This window comes from Rhinolophus ferrumequinum, chromosome 6 (assembly GCF_004115265.2).
Source record: "Rhinolophus ferrumequinum isolate MPI-CBG mRhiFer1 chromosome 6, mRhiFer1_v1.p, whole genome shotgun sequence".
NCBI classification, from domain to species: domain Eukaryota; kingdom Metazoa; phylum Chordata; class Mammalia; order Chiroptera; family Rhinolophidae; genus Rhinolophus; species Rhinolophus ferrumequinum.
Window position 1 is genome coordinate 35,103,081 of NC_046289.1, and position 19,650 is coordinate 35,122,730.

The 19,650-nt window shown below is 39.2% G+C and overlaps 1 protein-coding gene across 6 annotated transcripts in view; it reads right to left on the bottom strand.

The window, feature by feature from the left end:
- Window positions 1-5,190: 5,190 nt before the first annotated feature.
- Window positions 5,191-19,650, bottom strand: part of DAAM1 (dishevelled associated activator of morphogenesis 1) — a 159,068-nt gene continuing 144,608 nt past the window's right edge. For 5 of the 6 annotated variants that reach the window (XM_033108757.1, XM_033108755.1, XM_033108754.1 and 2 more), the window contains 6 exons: window positions 18,710-18,878; window positions 15,316-15,423; window positions 13,887-13,947; window positions 10,921-11,052; window positions 7,371-7,541; window positions 5,859-6,293 (listed from right to left, as the gene is read on the bottom strand). In XM_033108757.1, coding sequence (XP_032964648.1) covers window positions 6,084-6,293; window positions 7,371-7,541; window positions 10,921-11,052; window positions 13,887-13,947; window positions 15,316-15,423; window positions 18,710-18,878 — 851 coding nt within the window. In that variant the 3' untranslated portion in view covers window positions 5,859-6,083. Of the gene's footprint in view, window positions 6,294-7,370; window positions 7,542-10,920; window positions 11,053-13,886; window positions 13,948-15,315; window positions 15,424-18,709; window positions 18,879-19,650 lie in introns of all 6 variants that reach the window. The other variant, XM_033108759.1, reaches the window with a different exon arrangement.

The following is a 19,650-nucleotide window of genomic DNA, read 5'->3' on the forward strand; positions in this document are numbered from 1 at the left end:
TCAATACAAATTTATGAAGTTGATAAATATACTGAAGTTATTCTTAGGAAATATACATTTAAGTATTTAGGAATTAAGGGCTGTGCTGTATACAACTTACTCTTTAATGGTTCAGAAAAAAAGATCATGTGTACCATACACACAGAAAGAGAGCAAGAGAACAAATGATTACACAAATGGGGCAAAAGATGAACAACAGTGATTCGGGGAAAAGGGCACATAGCGTGTTCCTGATGCTATTTTAATTTTGCAATTTTTTTGGAAGTTTGAAATTATTTCCAAATAAAAAGTTTTTGTAAAAATCATTTATCCAAACTGCTACTTAGTTCCAAACTTCTGACAACAGCCTGAGATGACAGATGGTCATCAGTCCTGGGGCATCCAGTCTACAGGTTTGACTGGCTCTAGGATGGGCGTACTCAGTTATCTTTCGTGGCACCTTTACAATTGCTGGTTGTCAAAGGAGTTTGCAAGTTTTCTACAGGTTAAGAAAAATGAAATCAATTTGTTGGTGACTTTCTCCCATTGGTTATTTTCCTGACTTCTGGTGAAACACAGTGTGAGTCTTCTGCTTGAGGTGGCCTGTCACATGTCCTTGCTAATTTATTTTGCAGGCTAAAAGTTTCTTGTCAGTGGATGCTTCTGAGCCAGCTTTTAAACCTCCTTACCAGGATGCATTTTTGTCTGTCATCGTTGCTCTTAAAATGCAGCATCCCTGAGAACACAGCACTCCAGCTGTGGCCACTCCAGTGAAGACAGCAGTGAGCCTATCTCTTTAGTTTTATTTGTTTCTGCCTTTTCTCCCAACCACACTCTTTCTACCGTGTTTCCCCGAAAATAAGATCAAACCAGAAAATAAGCCCTAGCGTGATTTTTCAGGATGACATCCCCTGAACATAAGCCCTAATGCGTCTTTTGGAGCAAAAATTCATATATGGGTCTTATTTTCGGGGAAACATGGTAAGTCACCACCGTCTCTACAGAGGAAAGCCATATTAATGATATACATTGATTTGATGACTAAATCAATGCACATGGTTTTAGTGCGGGATTGATGAGGTTGGGAGGATCCAGGTTACCACAGTTACCTGGTAAAACAAAAGGAAATCCTGAAACAAGCCTCTTTCCTGCTGAAATGGAGTCTGCTCTAAACAACTGCCCTTCTACTTCTCCCCTTCCCAGACAGGCAGGGTGGAGGCTGGGCTTCTTGGCTGTGGTGGAAAAACAGTGCAGTCAGGAGAGTTTGTTTAATTCTCCTTAGTAAGTTGGCTGCAGTGAATCCCCAGCGCCTAGAGCCTGGGAACCTGAATCAGGGCTGCTACATCCTACAATGGGAAGTTCTACAACCGTTCTGTCCAGCTTCCAGAAAGGCAAATAAAAATGTTTAGGAGACTCACCTAAGGTCACAGCTTGTGTCCAATGTCAACAGACAAATCTGGAACTCATAGTGATTTGGTTCTACTGTGTTGCTTAAAAATTGGCACAAGGGAGCTTGGGAGCAGTTTTCTGTGGGGAGTATTTTAACGACTATAGGTGGTGTTAGGATTCATCAGGGTCACCTTTGCCACATTCTAGTGAGGGAAAATCAAGGCCAATTGACCTCAAAGCATCATTTCTCCAGCTCATGTGAGACAGGCTCCTTTGCCCATTGCATTCATCTTTCAGCAGTGACCCCTTACCTAGTATGGCCCTGCACACACTGGAAGGCCAAGCTTTTAGTGTGAACTCAGCAGCCATAAAAATGTCAGGCCACTAAACAGCTGCTGTATTTTAGGGGCAAATATATCACATTCAAGGCAGTAGAAGACTGTTTCTCTGCAAAAGTCTTTTCAAGAGAATTTCTAATAATGAAGTCTTTATGATGATGGAAAGAAGCTGGTTTGAGGAAAGACAGGGAGGGAGGAAGGACAGACAATATCTTCTTCTGAGCCTTCTAATGAGTCAACTTGCAGAAACTGTCTTACACTGGCAATCTAAAGGTTTGTAATCTGAACTGCCTGAGTGTGGTTAGCTCACTAGCGAGCAGCCTTTCCTTTGAGTTCCGCCCCCTGGCTTCTGAAGGAGAGGTAGGGAACAGACAGCATGGTCCTATTGGTCTAAGAGTTACTCAGGAAGTTTTAGACTCTGGGCTGAAGTCTCAATCGTCAGAACGGAAGTCCAAGGGAGTATAAGGAGAAGCTACCCTGTTGGGCTGCTTTGTGGAGATATACCCAGAACTGGATAAACTGGGGAAGTCAAGGGGCACAGTAAGTTATCAAAGGGAGTCTAGCTGAGGGGACATGTGCAAGGGAGGAGGGCAGCTTCACCTGATCTCGTAGGAAAGTGCCTTGGTCATGCATAGACATTTTTCTCTTCTTAAGAGGCTGGTAGAGACACTCCCTTCTCTCCCCTGTGCCTGTTTTCCTGAGTCATTGTTTAGCATTACAATCGCCTTCTCGCCAGGCACCCCATTCCGGAAGAGTCAGGTGGTCCCCCAATCTCAGTAGACATAGGGCAGTTTCTCTACAATGGAGGCCGGGGTGGGGGTGGGGGTGAGGACACTAACAATCACACGGGGGGGGGGGGGACTGCAGATTCCTTCGCCACAGAAATGTCCCCACATGACCATAGTGGTGTAAATGAAATGGGAGATGATACCAAAGACCAGCATTGAACTGTCTCCTTTCTCCGTCCTGTCAGTGAAGGCACCACAGGCAGAGAAGCAGAGAACAAATACTTTACTTACGTGACATGGAAAAACTATACTGTGAAACCTCTCTCCCATGAAAAACATATTAAGGGTTGATAAAAATAAGGATCTCCTTTGTCAAAAACCCATAGTATGCAATCCTGTGTTCATGTTGTTTGTTTGATACCATGGAAACAGTTGATTGCTGTAGACAAAAGCGTGTCAGGGAAGAGACCAAAGGTTAGAGCTGATGTTTCCCCCACAAGACTGATGAAAAATAATTTGGATTGGTCTTTGCTATGGAAAACGTAAAAATCCTTATAAACAAGAAACTCATTCCTCGAGGGTTCCAAACGTTCTCTAAGGTAAAAGAATGTATAGATATCAAGCCATCTCTTAATAATGGACTCAACAGGTTTTCAGATTTCAGTGGAGTTCATATTAATAGGGGAAAGAGGGCTATGGAGACTTAAACCAGTATAGGCCACGTAGAGTAAACGGGCACCTAACTCAACAGTGATGGTCTAAAAATGACCCCACTGCAAGAAGCCCTAGAAGCTTGGCTTTCAATTTCTCCACACATAGTCCAATGGTTCTCAAAGCTAGTGCTCATGGAACTGAATGGTATCAAGTAACTGTTAAACCCTGGGAGTTGTTAATTTAGGTTCACCACTTGATATAGGAAACAGCTGATATTAAAGAAAAAAATCTCATGAAATATTTTCCCTTTAGAATTTAGAATATACATATTCATATATATATATATATATATATATATATATATATATATATATATATTTCTGATTTAGTAAACAACTGGCAATATTTAAATTTAATGGTGGAACGTGCAAAGAAATTTGATAATGCTATTTTAATAACTCACAGAAAGCATATACATACATACACCCAATGAATTCATCTCTTTATTGCATATTGCTATTTAAAAAAAATGTACAATCTCATAACACATACAACCTGTTTTTCTTGGTACTGTAACAACAGTCTTGCACCTAAAGACTAAGTGGTTCCAACTACTAAGCTAATAAGATACAAGACATATAATTAAGTTTACAAATTATAATGCTTTTTCTTTTTGGCATTAATTTAAAAAAACAAAAAAACTTGAAAATACACACCCAAGAGAGAAAACTGGCTACTTACACCAGCACCAATCGAAAAAGTAGGTGTTTGTTTTTTTTTTTTTCAACAATGGCACATGGAATTACCTGCACACAGCTTTTGGGGAAAGAAATGAAAAAATGGAAATGGCAAAGGCCTACCAGGATGGCCATATCAAAATGAGGATGACTACAAAGGGGCAAGAGGGACGTGATACACAAATCCGCTCCTTTATGTGACTCTCCATCTATTTGTCCATTCCTGAAACTGTAAAACAAAGCCATTTTCAGAATACAGTTCCCCAACTGAGCCAGACCAAATTTCTCCTGCTATAAATAGAAAAGAATGTACATAGAGGCACTTTAGTTAAGGAACGGACAAATCCGGCCGCATATCCCACCCCTCCTCATCTCTAAGCCTTTTTTGAACAACGTCTCCGCCTGCACCTTTAACACGGTGTATTTGCAGACCTGGGTAACTGGGGTTGGGGGAGCACAACCTCTGCTGTGTATTTATGACTGTTTTATTTGCTAGACTCGTTTACTTTCATATAATGTGTAAAAAGTCACTAAATTTTGCAATGAGGGGGAAAACGTAAAACCACAGCTCTTGACAACTCTTAGAGCACTATTTCACAGCTTTCACATAGCACAGAGACCATGTCATCTGTGCTAAGCATTATAGTTTATACAAATTATTTTTAAATAGCACGATTCCTGTACAGCGCACATTGGTATTCTAGTCACCCCTCAATATCCCCATTAGAACACGAGCTCTTTGGGGTCAGGGGTTCTGTCTTGCTTACCATTGTAGCCCTACTATGCCTGGCACACAGTAGGTATTTAATAAATATTTGTTAATTGACTGAAAAACTCAATTTAGTGAGTAAATAATGTTCTAGTGCAACAGGACAAACTACTCTCTCCACAGGAAACCCAAATCACAACAGGATCAATGGAAAGAAAAAAGAGAGCCTTAGCCCCTCTCCCCCACTACAAATAAATAAAGTGAAGCAAAGGAAAAAAAAGTAACAGTCCTCTTTATATATCATATAATTTAAGGATATTAAGAGTTGGTAGGTTAATGGTAAGCATCTATATTTTATTTTCTAATGTCCACTGTTTTTATTCATTTCTCCCTGAGAGCTTTATCTTTTGGACTGAAATTTTACAGGTAGCTTTACTGACACACAATTTAAAACGACAACATATAAACAGGACACCATTTCAACCATACTTGGAGATAAATAGATCTTGGCATCTCTGTGGGTGTTGTTGACATTTTGTGCATTTACTAAAGTGTCCTTTACTCCAGACCTTTATTTACAGAAGACGCAGCTTGTCCTACAAAACAGAAAATACAAAAAAAAAAAAAAAAAAGGCACCCCATAAAATTTTTAAAAATAATTTTTATCCCTTCAGAGAATTTCTCCTTTTAGGTCTTGGGTGGGAATTTTATTTTTAAAGTTTATATATCTATATTGTTAGAACAACATGCACATTCTGGCATCTTGTTCTATAACAAGACCATTTGGATAAATAGTGTTCCTTCCAAAAGCAATGTAAAGAAATCATCAAGAGCGCTTGGCAGAGAACTCGATGAAGTTGGGGGGAAAAAAAATTGATGTTCAAGTTTTAAATACACAAAAACGTTCTGACTGACATTCTACATAATTCAGATTGTGTGCAAGATGTCCTCAATAAACATTTACAGACTGGATCCCCACACCAATGTCAGAAATTCTAAGCTGGTCCTATCAATTACTGATGCAATGCACCAGCATCACATTGTCAACTATCAAAAAGCATTTTAAATCTATATTTTTCCAATACCAGTTTCACCAATGAAAATAACTTCAAAGTATACCAAGCTTGGAAACCATATAAAATATTTCTCAAGCTTGTTTTCTTCTTCTTTTGTTTTTGTTTTTACTCTAGGGAATGTCTCTGTTATCTCTTTCAGGAGATAGTATTGTGCTTCTGAACAGTCGTGGTGTTCAGGGGAAGAAAATGAGCCACACCCAATATGAATGCATACACAAACGGTTTCTGAGCACATACATTGACATAGGTGTTTTTTGTTTTTACCATACAGATAGGTCTCCAGACAACACTCAGACTTCTATATACATTTTTTAATATACATATACACATACATTTACATACACACATTCACACATTCACTCACAGATGAAAGAAGAAATTGCCACTGTTCGGGTTGCAAGGCAGTGTAATGAAAAGTTCTAGTCACTTCAAAGGAGTGCTAATGAGCTTTCTAAAAAAGTACTCAAGGAAAATTAGAAATTAAGTTTTGTGACTGGTCTCTCTCGGCTGCTGTCCGTCATCTGGTTGGTGATACGTTTGCGATTCCGTTTCAGTTTAGAAAGGTCTTTGTCAAACACTTCTCCTGAGCGTAAAGCTGAAACCAGGTCATCAAACTCTCCGCTTTCCTCACTATTCTCCTTTGCTTTCCTCATTTTACGTTCCCTTTCACGTTGTTCTTTGAGCTGCAAAAAGAAAGCAACCTCTTAAGAGAAGTGCCAAAGTGCTGTATTTTGTTTTCAGTGGCGATGAATTCTGTGAAATATGCAAGGCTTCAGTCACACTGCATGTTCATCTCTAACTGCTTACCCTCCTCGATGTCATGGGAACGGTAACTGGGACAAAAGAGCTCATTGTAGATGCAATGAACAATGAAGAAGAGTCACCACTACTTTGTGATTAGAATCTAGGTAAACCTCACGATAGTCTAGTTAGGAAAAGAGCAGCTGAAGCAATCTGTATTTCTATCATGGAACAAGAAGGTTATCACTATTAAACAGACTCCAGATACTGGCTTCTTTGATGGTATAGAAAGACTAAAGCAAACACTCGTCATGCCACTCTCCTTACATCAAAGGCTTGGCCTATATCTACTGTATATGCCTGGAACGTGCCATGCCAAGTTACTAGTATTAAAAGCCAAATAATACACAAATACTATAGAAAATTTACATAATTCAGATAAATAAAACTGGAAAAAATCATTCTTAATTCTACTATCAAGAGGTAACCTTTGTGAACTTTTTTGGGGAATATCCCACCACTTTTTTTTTCTATATTAACACTTATTTTACCAAAAAAAAAAAATAAAAATTCATGTAGAAATCATTTTATAAACTTCCTTGCATTATTAAATAATCTTTGAAGACATGACTTTCAAGGACTGCATCAATATTCCATTATGTAGCTAGTATTACATCCTTTAGAACTAATGTATGGTTGGTAAACATTTAGGTTGTTTCCAGATTGGGGCTATTATGAAAATTGCTGCTCTCTTGTGCAAATCTATGGTTATTTCTTTAGAATAATTTCTAAGAAATGGAATTCCAGATCAAAGGATGTGGATATCGTTATTCGGGCTTTGAATATAGACTGCCAACTTGCCCAAGAGAAACTGTATACCCACTTAAACTCCCAGCAGCATGAGAAAGAATACTTCGATGCCCTCCTTCTGGCCAGCACACGAGAGTGCTATTTACCAACCAAGGAGTAGCAGCAGCCGAACTTCCGGAGGCGGAATCGCCAATTACTCATTCTTTTACCTGGGTTTCCATGCGAGCTCTGCGCTCTTCCTCCTCTTTCTTCTTCCTCATGTTTTCATTCTCTTGTTTGGCTTCTGACACAGCTTGAAGAAATTGATCAAAAATGCCAAAGAACTCATCCGGCTGTATTTTGCCAGCCTCTTCCCCAAAGTGTTTCACTGCTTTGGTAAACTGGAGAAAAGGAGGTTTTAAGAAGTTCAGTGTTCTGAGAGCGTTCCATGATCAAATATAAATCTCTCTAGAAGGACTCAAGCTCAAATTCAGTCCAATATAACTTGCTGGATTTTAGTGAGCCTCTATTTATCTTTGGCTGCCAGACATGTCTATCAGTCACTTCTAAAGTAAAACATTTAATACTCCTTGACTTTTGAATCCATTTATTCTTGTCTGCCTCATTTCAGCTTAACATCTATGATTACCTCCTATGACATTTTATTAACTGAACAGTAGTAAAAACAAGAAAGCAAAATATCGTGAAGTAGAACACTCAAGACATAAAACTAATAGCAAACTCAGCAGGGGTAGGGAAACTTTACTTTTAACTTTTCTTTGAAGTAGTTTCATATCATTTATTGGTGCCATATGGCTAATATCAAAAGCCAACTGGGACCTTGTGCTTCTTAGATGCTCCTTTAAATCACAAACAATGCCGGTATTGTTATATTACTATATTTCCTGGGCCTCAATTAGAAAACGATAATTGATTATGGAATCATTAATGCAACCCACAATTTCTGACTGAGAATATAATTTTCTTTCAGATTCTTTGTTTTAGAACCATTTTCAATGCAAATCTGTTAAAAATGGCTAAAATGCAAAATATTAAGGGGAAATTTAAAAAAGAATATAAAACTTTGTTTATGTAACAAAAGAGTATTTTCAGTCATTTTTGTTTCAACTGTTTCTAATTTTAGTTCTTCTCGTAGTTATCTTCATACCTTGAGATCACATGCTTTCAGGGGTCTTAGCACTATTCTGACTATCTAAATGATGTTCAATGCTTGTCAAAATGTTTGTTAGAATTTTTCTTCCTTTTGTAGGATCTAACGCTGTTACTCCTAAGCTACTAAGGATTGTATTTCCAGCTTGAAAGTCAAATGAATTCTCAATCCCGATGCCTACTCAACTTAAAATTTGCCAGATCTTCAGTTTTCTGCATATTTAGACTGTGAAGTGTCTATGCAGTCCTCCCAACCCAAGAGTTTCTAAATGCTTTCATTTTACTTGCATAAGTTTTTCTGATATTTCAGTGATACTATCTACCTAAAGGAAATGTTTTCAATATTTATTCTCTTATATTTTTTGTTGAGGTATAATTGCATATAGCGCTGTATAAGTTTGAGATGTACACAGCATAATGACTTGACTTCTACAAATCATGAAATGATTACCACAGTAAGTTAATATCCATCGTGTCATATAGATACAAAAGAAAAAATAATTTGCCCCTTGCAATGAGAACTCTGAGGACTATGCTCTTAATATCTTTCAAATACAGCAGACAGCAGTGTTAACTGTAGTCAGCATGTTGTCTATTACAGTCCAGTATGCATTTATCTTATAAATATTTATATTTTTGATTATTTTCTTTCAATTCCCTATCAATATTTATTCTTAAATAAACAATTTTTATTATGTTATATATATGTGTGTGTGTCTGTGTGTATACATACAGAGGGTGCCAAAAAAATGTATACACATTTTAAGAAAGGAAAACTGTATTAAAATTGTAATACTCAATATATACCGATAATAAAAGATGAATACAAGTCACGTTTGACTTCTGCAATTACAAGAGGTGCTCAAAGTGGTTACCATCAGCATCCAGAGACTTCTGATTACGGCGAACTACTGTTTGAGCAATGTTGACCAGTGTCCACTTGCATACATTTTTTTGGCACCCCTGGTATACACACACATCACAATTTACAAATATTATTTCATGTCTTTAAATAATGTTAAAAATGTTCTTTTACCATTTTTTTCCTTCACTGAGGCGTTGTTCTCAATGTTTTACTTATTTGGAAATATTCTATCAGAAACCAGAGCTCTTTAGCAAAAAAACACAACATTCTTCACACACCACATATAGCACTCTAGCTTGTTCCATGGTTTTATAAGCTAATTTCTAAAAGTTCTGGTATGAACAAAACAGCAATAGACAGCCTACAATTGAGTTTCTAAAATATTCAAGTTCATGCACTTCTAGCCATCCTGAATGATCTTTTTATCTAGGAATTCTAGTGATGATGAAGTCATGTATATTTTAGTCTTAGAAATCTGAAGAAAACTAGTTCCAGACTATGGTTCCCACGCTAAAATAAAGGGGAAAAAATAGGCTGTGTGTGTGTGTTGATTCTTATAAAAATGTTAGCGCCCTTGATGGAGTAGGTACTATACATGTGACTTGGGGTGAGGTCCCCTTCCTTTATAAAGCACATTCTCCAAAGTAGTGAGGCATACACAGACATGGACGGAGGCTATCCCAGCGGAGGTTGCTGACATAGTTGACTGATTGCATCATGGGATATCAGAGATTGAACTTCCAACAGCAGTCATTTGAATATTCGTTGTCTTTCCATTTATTTAATAATGTTGGAAGTGGGGTTTAATATTAAGACTAGCTAAGGTATCTTAACATAGTCTACTTCTGAACTTTAACCAGTATGTGTATACACTTATATAAACAATCATTCATACCTATAACTGAACATGTGACCACAGAAAAATGACATCCATTAATCAAGTTTCAGAGGAAAGATTCAAGTTAAAGCAAAAGTTGTGACAACTGAGAGATGGGTAGTATTAAAGCACTCAGTAGGGCAGGGTAGGGGCTTAATAGCATTAATAAATGAAAGAATGTTTGTATGCAAATATATATATATATATATATATATATATATATATATATATATATATATATATATATATATATATATATATTTGTAAGAGGAAATAACCAGAGAGAGAGAGAAAGAGAGAGAGAGAAGGGTTGGGAGGATTTAAGGGTCTTGGTTATTAGCCAACAAAAACTTTTCCTTCATATAGGAAAACAAAATTTTGAAATAGCAAAGATCATAAAAAGAAATGTCTTACTAAAAATTATTTCTACTGCAATGAGGCTGCAAATTAATGCATCTCATTTAATAAGCTCTGCTGGAGATTTCAAGAGGGAGTAACCTGTCCTCCTGACTTTCTATCTCAGGACAGCATATTACAGGTACGGAGGCACATGGCCTTGGTCACACCTGATCTCACATTTCATCCTGGTTTTCATAATCTATTCTTTTCTGGTTTCCAGAGATAAGTACTTTGACCCACTCTCAAGCCGGAGAAAAACTGTCAAACCATTTACTGGTTTTACACCATTCAGATACTTCATGGTCTTACTAACCCAAAGGCGACATAGGCCAAAAGGATGTGTTTGGCCTATGACAAAAAGGATGTGTTTCAATTGATCACAGTCCTAGAAATGAAAATATACACATAGTATAATATCTGGAAGTACCAGCCCTGTCAGACAACACTCAGTGTTCAGGGGGCCATTTACCAGGTCTTTAGCTTCTGCTAGAAGGTCTTCAACATCAGAGAAGCTGAAGCTGGCTACTGTGATGAACTGGCTGACAACGGACACAAACTTATCTCCAGGCTGCGTGGGCTGAGACTTCTGGTATTCCAGCTCCTTAAACACAGGAAATGGATAATGTCAACGGAGCCTTCAAATGCAGACACACCTTGTCTCATTTTCCATATGCCTCCAATTTAATAAATCAGAATGGCAAACACATCGAAACCTGCGCTGCAACATTCTGTGATGCTCCACCCCGCTCCTACCCTTCTACCCCCCATGCTACAGCCATGCCCACGTGCACACACATATTTGCAAATAGCAATGTAACCAGCCACATGAGTGCTTTATCAGTGTGATTTTTTATACTGGCTTCAACTTATGCAGATTAGTATTTGGATAAAATTAATAGAATTTAAACAAACAATGGAGAGCAAACTGGATTCAAAGTTTACGTGACTGAAAGCAAGAGAATTTCACTGCTGATATTCTGTGCTCAGAATTCTGGTTCTTTGATATTTTTTCTTCTTTCTCTTTTTGCCAAATCTATTTACTTCCTAAACCGTGATTATCCCGGTCAGTAGAATTTCAACTGTAGCATCTGGCACCATAATCAACTACCATTTTTCTTATTTCCATACCATTTGGTTTTTGGCAGGTAGAAGTGTTAGTATTAGTGTCTTGTTAATTATCTCCATTACATACGGATTATTCAAATCTAATTTTAATAATTAATTTCAACCATTGTCAGATGCACTTAATTTAATCCCAAAACACCTCTATGAGTGAGGCATTATCCCCATTGCACGGGCACATAAATTGAGGTTAACAGGATTTAAATTCTTCGCTCAAAGTGAAGTAACTGATACATGATACAACTAGAATCTGAACTCAGGCCTGCTTGACTCCAGAGTCCTAGTAACAACTATGCTGAGTACCAACTAACTTAATCTGGATCTCTATTTTCTTCTGCACCTGCTTTGGCAGAAGCACTAACACGCAGAAATGTAGAGATCACAGGTTATGGGTGCTGATTCAGCTCTACCTTTGATTTAGTTCTTATCCATGACAAATAGCGTGTGCCTCAGTTTCTTCACTTGTAAAAGGAAGGCACAATCCACATCACTATGAGAATCAAATGAAATAATAGAAGAGGAAACTTATAAATTATGGAGCTTGCTCCAACTGGAAGAAATTACCAAGATTCTAGTACTTTGGCCTGGAAAGTGAGCATTGTGCGTGTGTGAGGTACAGAGATGTGAAAGCAATATTAAAGTGTTTCATTAATGTACAATTTCATGCGAGTTCCATCTTCAAACAATCTAATCAATTTGTGCAAATCACAATCAGGATACACAAATATTTAGACAAGCCAAGGTCTGTCTCTTGGTATTTCCTTTCCATTCTATAACTTGATATTTAAGCTGCCAGGGGAGGGGAAGCCTTCTGTAGACCCTTTTCTTAGGAAGAGTGTGTTACAGTGTACATGATGCAGGGGCTGGAGAGATTTCAGCAAAACCGCCTTTAATAAAGTCAAAACATAAAACTTTCTTGGGCCCCCCCTCATGTCTTACTGTAAACTAGCTTAGATGCAAGGGTCCCAGCATCCATTATTAGGCTTTAGGGTTGTCCTAACTGCCATGAGCGCCTCAAGAAGGCCGTCTATTGGAAAGAAATAAAACAATCTTCGTCCCAAATGGCCCTTATCCAGTTTGGCCTCTGAAAGCTGAGGATTATCTTATGTGCTCACTCACAGTCTCTGGGCCCACTGGGGCTGGGAGAAAGAGCTCTTGCAATTAGTTCATCTTTTATTTTTAAACAGCACCCCCCGCCGTCCCTCCCCCCCCTGCCCAATGCTGCCAAGGGAAAAAAGAAAACTTACATGCTCCTTCATTTATTAAAAACAAACAGTAAAGATTAGATATAACTTGAAAAGAAGGAAGGTCCTCATGGCAGTATTAATAAATGATTTGAAAAATCCTTAAGAGAAGGACAGCTTTCTAAGCTGCCTGCAAACCAGTCTTCTTCACCAAATGCCCGACTAGAGCTACATCCACTCTCCTGAGCCAGGCTTCTCATCCTCCGACCTGCCTCCTCACAGGTGGGAGCATGTGTGCAGGACCGACGGGGCACTGTGCCATCACGGTCATGTTGAATTCCACTGACTCCTCTCCTCCAGCAGTATGACCGGCTTTCCTTCAGCGGACGCCTGGGCCCAGGTGGTCTGTATACCTGGGACAGCCTCCCTCCCAGGCACCTAAGTTCACCCCACCCTCCTCAGCCACAGCTCAAAGTTCATCTCTTCCAATACATGCCAGTCATTCCACAAGCCTCAGCCTAACCTAAATCCATCTTCTTCCAGAGGCACCTTTGTAATCACTGTGCTTACCTGGGTGTGGCCAGGCTGAGTGCTGGCCTGACTGCTCTTGGCCATTGTGACACCAGCAGGGCACGGATTCTGAGTGATCATGACTCCTCGCCTTGAGTTGGTCCTTCGGGGAGTCTTCACTGACCCCTTGCTCAGTGAATACTCCCCGAAGGACCAACTCAAAGACAACAGAGAAGTTCCAGTGCTCTACTGAGAGCAGACATCATTTATGAATAGAACATGAACACCCACAGCGTCCTGGAGGCTTATCCAGCCCAGTCCACTTTAATGAGTCCTGCTTCATAGGCAGGACATCGGTGGAACTCTAGGTCCAGTGTCCCTGCTCCTGCTCCAGTGACACCCCCGTGACATCCTGCTGCCTGCAATCGAGTTGCCTGGCTAAACACAACCTGCCTTTGCTTCTTTGTTGTTGCTGATTTTCTTTGTGTTTTTTTGAAACCAATAAATGTTTATCCCAAGCATACCACACGCCAAGGCACCCAGCAACTCATCTGCTGGACATCACCAGCACTACAGACAGTGATCAGAATGGGAATTAGAACAAGAAACAAATACTCACCATCTCTACTGCTTTCAGGCCACTTCTCAAGGTATTTATTTCTTTGTCCAGCTCAGTCATGCTGTTGTAAACAGCAACATTTTAGTAATCAACATGAGACTTACAGGTATTACATGTATGCTGGGTTTAATATTTCATGCTTGGCAGTCCATCTTGGTTTATTTTAAATGTTTAAAATTCCCCTCAATGTTCAGATCTTACAGGAAGACAACATTTTAATCTTACGGAATTTAGGTATGGAATTATGTTTTTTTATATTCCACAGTCAGCAGGTATATTTTATAGATTAAAATTAGAATAAAACTATCTTTCCATCTGTACAAAAATATTTCATGTTTCAGTGTCACAAAAATCTCACTTAAGTAAATTATTATATGTGGAAATAAATTTGAACAGATAAAAGAAATGGGCTTATCCACATAGTCACATTTTGTTTTTCATAATTATATTGCTTCTCACTAAAGCTCTGGTAATATGAAAATTACAAGGTGATGGCTTAAATTTCAATCAACAATGATTTTTCTTAAAGTTATGCTAACTAGCTTTCATTTTCGCTGCCTTTTTAAAAAATTTGGTAAATAGAGAAAGTTTCCTGGGCTTCTCCTATAATGCCTGATGACTTTTAACATCAGCGATTACAACTTCATTCTCGCAGATAATTCATATGTAAACAAATTCAACAATACTTCATTTACTTTAACATTTTAATTTTATGTCTTATGTGGTACCCTTCTACCAAACTCTATGAAATGAACAGAGGGCAAACATTAGCCTACCTAGCATACTTTCCAACTTCACCGCAAAAAGATGCAGTTTAAATTTTTTTTTTTTTTTTTATAAGGCTTAAAGGAGGAAGAGAGAACAGCAAGAAAAATCGCCTGCTTCTCAGTCTCTGAAAAGTGGTGTGAAGTTTGTAGTCAAAGTTTGGCAGCTTTCCATTTTTTATTTTTAGTCTCTTTATTTGCATAAAGACTGCTTTCCATTAAAAGGTTGCCTTGGTTTCTGGGTATGTGTGCACATGGGAAAATTACCAGCTACGCCCTGACATTAGGTCTTCTATTTGCTTAACCATCTACCCTCATTTAACTAAGGGTACTCCTACCTGTATTTTCATAGAACTGGCTTTGAAAAGTACTAGTGAAAACAACCACATTCCTTAACTTGTAATACGTACTCTGTATAAACTGTATAATAAGATTTTGTGGAAGCTAAACATTACATGCAGGAGTATTCCAAAGGAGCTAGAACAAATATATATGAGTATATATTTAAAACCATGTAGTACACTTGAGAGATTGGGATAAGATTCAAACTTTATTTCATATACCAGCATTCAGGGGAAAGCAAACAGAAGGACCTTTTTCATGCAAAGCTATCTATCTCGATGGCTAAAGGACAGGTCAAATGATTTAAAAACTGTAATACTTACTTTACTTTTGCTGCTTGAGGAATATCCCGCAGTTCTTCATTTAGATTGAGAACCTTGGGGTATTTATTTTCCACAATAGTTATAAGATAGTGTAAAAGTGTAATGTTCCTACAATTAAAGAAGACAAGAGTGTTAACCATTGTTAATATCTGCGTATCATTTGTACATTCAAGTGGTGGAACCCACAAGAACGCCACATTGCTGCCTTAATTTCAAAATCTGGACATTCCTGTGAGGTAAAGATTCTCAGGAGAAGGGGAGAGCCTACATGAGATTTACATACATGTATGTCAAAAGGAAGCATTCATCTTTCAAAAGGGAAGGGCGGGGCACAACAATGACTTCTTTGGCCCAAAATGAGCATCCTTCAAAATTTGGGTAATGCAATGGGTGATGGGAATGAACCTGAACCATTGCCAATGGGGACACAGCTTCACAGTGTGTCCACCCAATGAAGAGGTGCACCCTGAGAGAGCATAACAAGCAGGGTGGGGTAGGGTGGGGAGCGAGTGATGCTTAATACACTAATCAGGACAGCTACTTTCAAGTCAAAAGTACAGAGCAGCCACTCACTGATGACAATTATTAATCATTCTCATTTAAGGTTTCTTTCAACTCTGTAACTTTTCCCCCCTCTGACTCATTTGTTTCACTGTTGCAACAAAGGGTACTCAGAAAGTTAGAAAGCCCCCTGTTTCAGGGCTGGGCCTGCAAGTGGGCCAGGACTGTGCCATCATGAATGTTATTCTTGCGGCCAAGAATCCACTTGCTAATTTTAGCAACACTTCAGCTCCTAACTGCATAATGCATCTCCCTCTTCAGTGGTGACAGGGCTGAACCTTGACTGACCTGGACCGAAAAGGCCGGCATCTGATAAACACTATCTATTACGCAAAGCTGTGGCAGTCTGGTCCCATGGTCCCTGACTCCACTGCACATTATAATCACGTGGATCCCAGATGCCTCGGCCGAAGTGGATTCATTTAATCGGAAGGAGGTGGGGCCAGGTATGGGTATTTTTAAAAACTCCCCCGTGGTTCTAACAGCCAGGATCAAAAACCACTGATCTATTGAAAGTTACCATAATCAGGAGAACACAATATAACTCTTTAAAAACATTTCCATAATTTTCAGGCTGTTTGCTAAGTCACAAAGCTAAGTCACAACAGCCCCACCCACCTCCAGCTAAAGTGAAGCAGAGTTGTCAAACAATTTTTCCCCCCATAACGGTGAAAACCATTTCTGGTTATCTTTGTAGCTTCAGAGTCAATGCAATCCTATTCCTCTGAATCAACTGGCCCCCATGTTAAAAAAAAAAAAAAAAAAAGAGCCCCTTATTTTTCTTGCTCTCAGTCATTAGAAAACAATTGCTCGGCAAAGTAAAACAGTGGCTAAACATTCTGGCCACTTATTTTGCAGATGTTCAGCTGTATCACTGCACTTCAGGTTTGCCCTTCACAGAATCCAGATGCCTGTCCATATACCTGCTGAGTGAGGGAGCAAAATACCAACTACCATCAAAGAAAGAGCAATGCTGTTTTCCTTCCTTATTTCAGAGAAATGCTTTGTTATTTAGGGAAAGTAAATTTAGTTAATCACATCTACCTTTCTTAATGAAGAAAGACTTAAAAGCAGATCAGAGCTCCCACGTGTTTGCTATCCAAATAACATCTCATTTGACTGAATACAAGTTCTTGAAGAATGAAAAACAAGCACATTTGATTATCCTCTTGTCATGACCAGAAACAATCCTTTAACACAGAGTGAATACACCCTTCCTGCGGACTGTCCCCGCCTTACACAGTTTGATTTGATTCCATTGAACATTTAATGAGTGACTGCTTATAGGCAAGGTACTGTGCCAGCTACTGTAGGTGTGAAGACACTGGTGCTACTTTGGGGGCACCAGTGTCTTCACACCTTCAGAAAGCGTTCAGAAATGTTAATTTATTTGTTTTGAAAAATCTTGTGCATTAAATTCTATAGTAACTTCAATAAGCAGATAATCACATAGTAAGTGTAAGGTTATCAGTAAATTGAGAGGGCAAAGGGTATGAAAGGGTTTTGTGTGTGTGTGTGTGAGAGAGAGAGAGAGAGAGAAACATTTTTCCATAAAAAGGTGGCTGCTCTTGAAATGCAATAAGATGTTGTAATTATCTATTACAACTCCAATAAGATCCATTTTTTGGTAGGTGTCAAATACCTGTAAGGCCAAATACCCTGCTTGTTGTGACCATAGGCAAGCTAAATGAGCCACTCGAGCCTGCCTCCGATTCTTCATCTGACAGCAGGTGACACACAGCACCTGGCCTGTGTACTCCATAGGCTGTTGTATGACAATCAAATGTGAAAGTTCCCTAAAAAGGACCAAGTGCTCACATTAAAAATAACATGGCAGTAATAGAACATAACAGCTGCACTTTGTGTACCTATCCCTACATGGTACAAAAATAAAGTTTAGCCCTATAATTTAATACACTGCTTATTTCTTACAGGATTAGTTCAGGGTGGCCACAGTGCTATGGCTCACTAACCCTATAGAAAGTATAGAGTGAAAGCCTCACTGGTTAGGAATAATTAGGGTGAGCAGCCCAGATTTCAAAAAAAAGAATTCGGGTACAGAGAAGTTTGTCTTAGAAACACTTGTGCGTGTTCCTTTGAAGTCGGTGAGAGCCTTAGAGAAACAGGCTCTCAGGGAAACTGGAATTAATATACCCAGTGACCCTGCCTGCTAATGACATCAGAGCATTTTCCCACCTCAGTGTCTCTAACGAGAATCTCTTCACCTAAAATGCATTCTCTGGGAAACATTTTAACGAGTCTTGGGATGAGCAGCTGAATATCAACAGCCAAAACACATTTACACATCGTAATGTTTCCATACAGCTGCTAGCTTCAATGTATATACGAAAACATAACCTAAAAACCCAACCAGCTTCGGAGTCTATCATCAGCTGTCAGATTTCTTCTTTTCCCTGGAACACGGCTCTCTGTGGGGGCCAGGGACTGGGAGAGGTCATGAGTGGACTACTGGAGTGTTGGCAGGGTTCTGTTTCTTCATCTGGGCACCAGTTCTACAGATGTGTTTAGTTTGTGAAAATGCATCAAGATGTACATTTATAATTAGTGAACTTCTCTTTAGTGTATCGTACAAAAATAAAAAGTTTATCCAAGAAAACCCCCAAAACAAAAAAACTTGGACTAAGATGATATCCCCTGGACTGAAAATGGATGAAGGATAATTGGCCCAATGGGAACTTGAGGACTCTCATGGTTGTGAAAGAGCTAAGAGAGGCGTGAAAATGGTGGAGGCCCAGGAGGACCAGAGGGGTGCACATTTAAGCCCTGACCTAAGCACCTGGATCCTCCAAGCGTCGGGAGAACCCGTACTTACTTGTCAATGCTGGATTTTGTGTCAGCAATCTTGTTTAGGCTGGATATCTTGAATCCATAAGCATTGCCTCTTTGGCCTTTATTCATGTAATTTCCAAATGCCAAAACCACTTCTAGCAACTGCTTCAGGGCACCGCTCCTAAACACCTCCTCTGAGCCACAACGAATTGCTTCAAAACAAAGCATAGAAAAACACAGGTATTAACACCAAGTCTTTTCAGTGATAAGTCTACAAGATTGGGTTGGATGACCAGGAGCACTTTCAAAACACCTAAACTAGAAGCAAAGAGTGAGAGGACGGGGAGAGCCAGCTAAGGTTGTTCAAGAGACCCACAGGCAGCTGCACAGTCCTATCTGCTCACAGCCCTTGTCTTGGCTGACTCATCAAATGTACGCACGTAGGAATACACAGACCAGCAAGTGCATTTCCCACAGTCCTTTGCAAACACTTTCTTGCCTGGACGAGTCAGATCAATAGGATTACCGATCAACTGCAGTAATAGAAAAACTGGTAAAATGTGTTACATGTTACAGCTTGCAGGCATCATCAAGGACTGGGGCTCAGGCAGGGTCCTGACTCCAGCCTGCACTCTGGGGCTGGGCTCTTCAGTTGCCTTGACGGCACTGCAAACACTTACAAATGTACTGGCCTCAAAATCAAGCCATGTAACAGCCTCAAACCTTCACTTAGAAACATCTAGTAAGGCCCTGTTGCAAGAAAGTGAATTATAGGTTTAATGCCAGTAGCAGTCAAATAAATTCCTCCCCAACACCCATGTGGTCAAAAGCCCCACCTGCAGAGGAGCCCAGGAGGTATGCTGTGATCTCCAGGACCCAGGCCAGGCCAGGCCAGGCCGGGGAGTCAAACACCCACCTTTAGTAATTATCCATCAGAATCCAAAAGATTTCAAAAAAAAAAAAAAAAAAAAAAATTACCGAAGG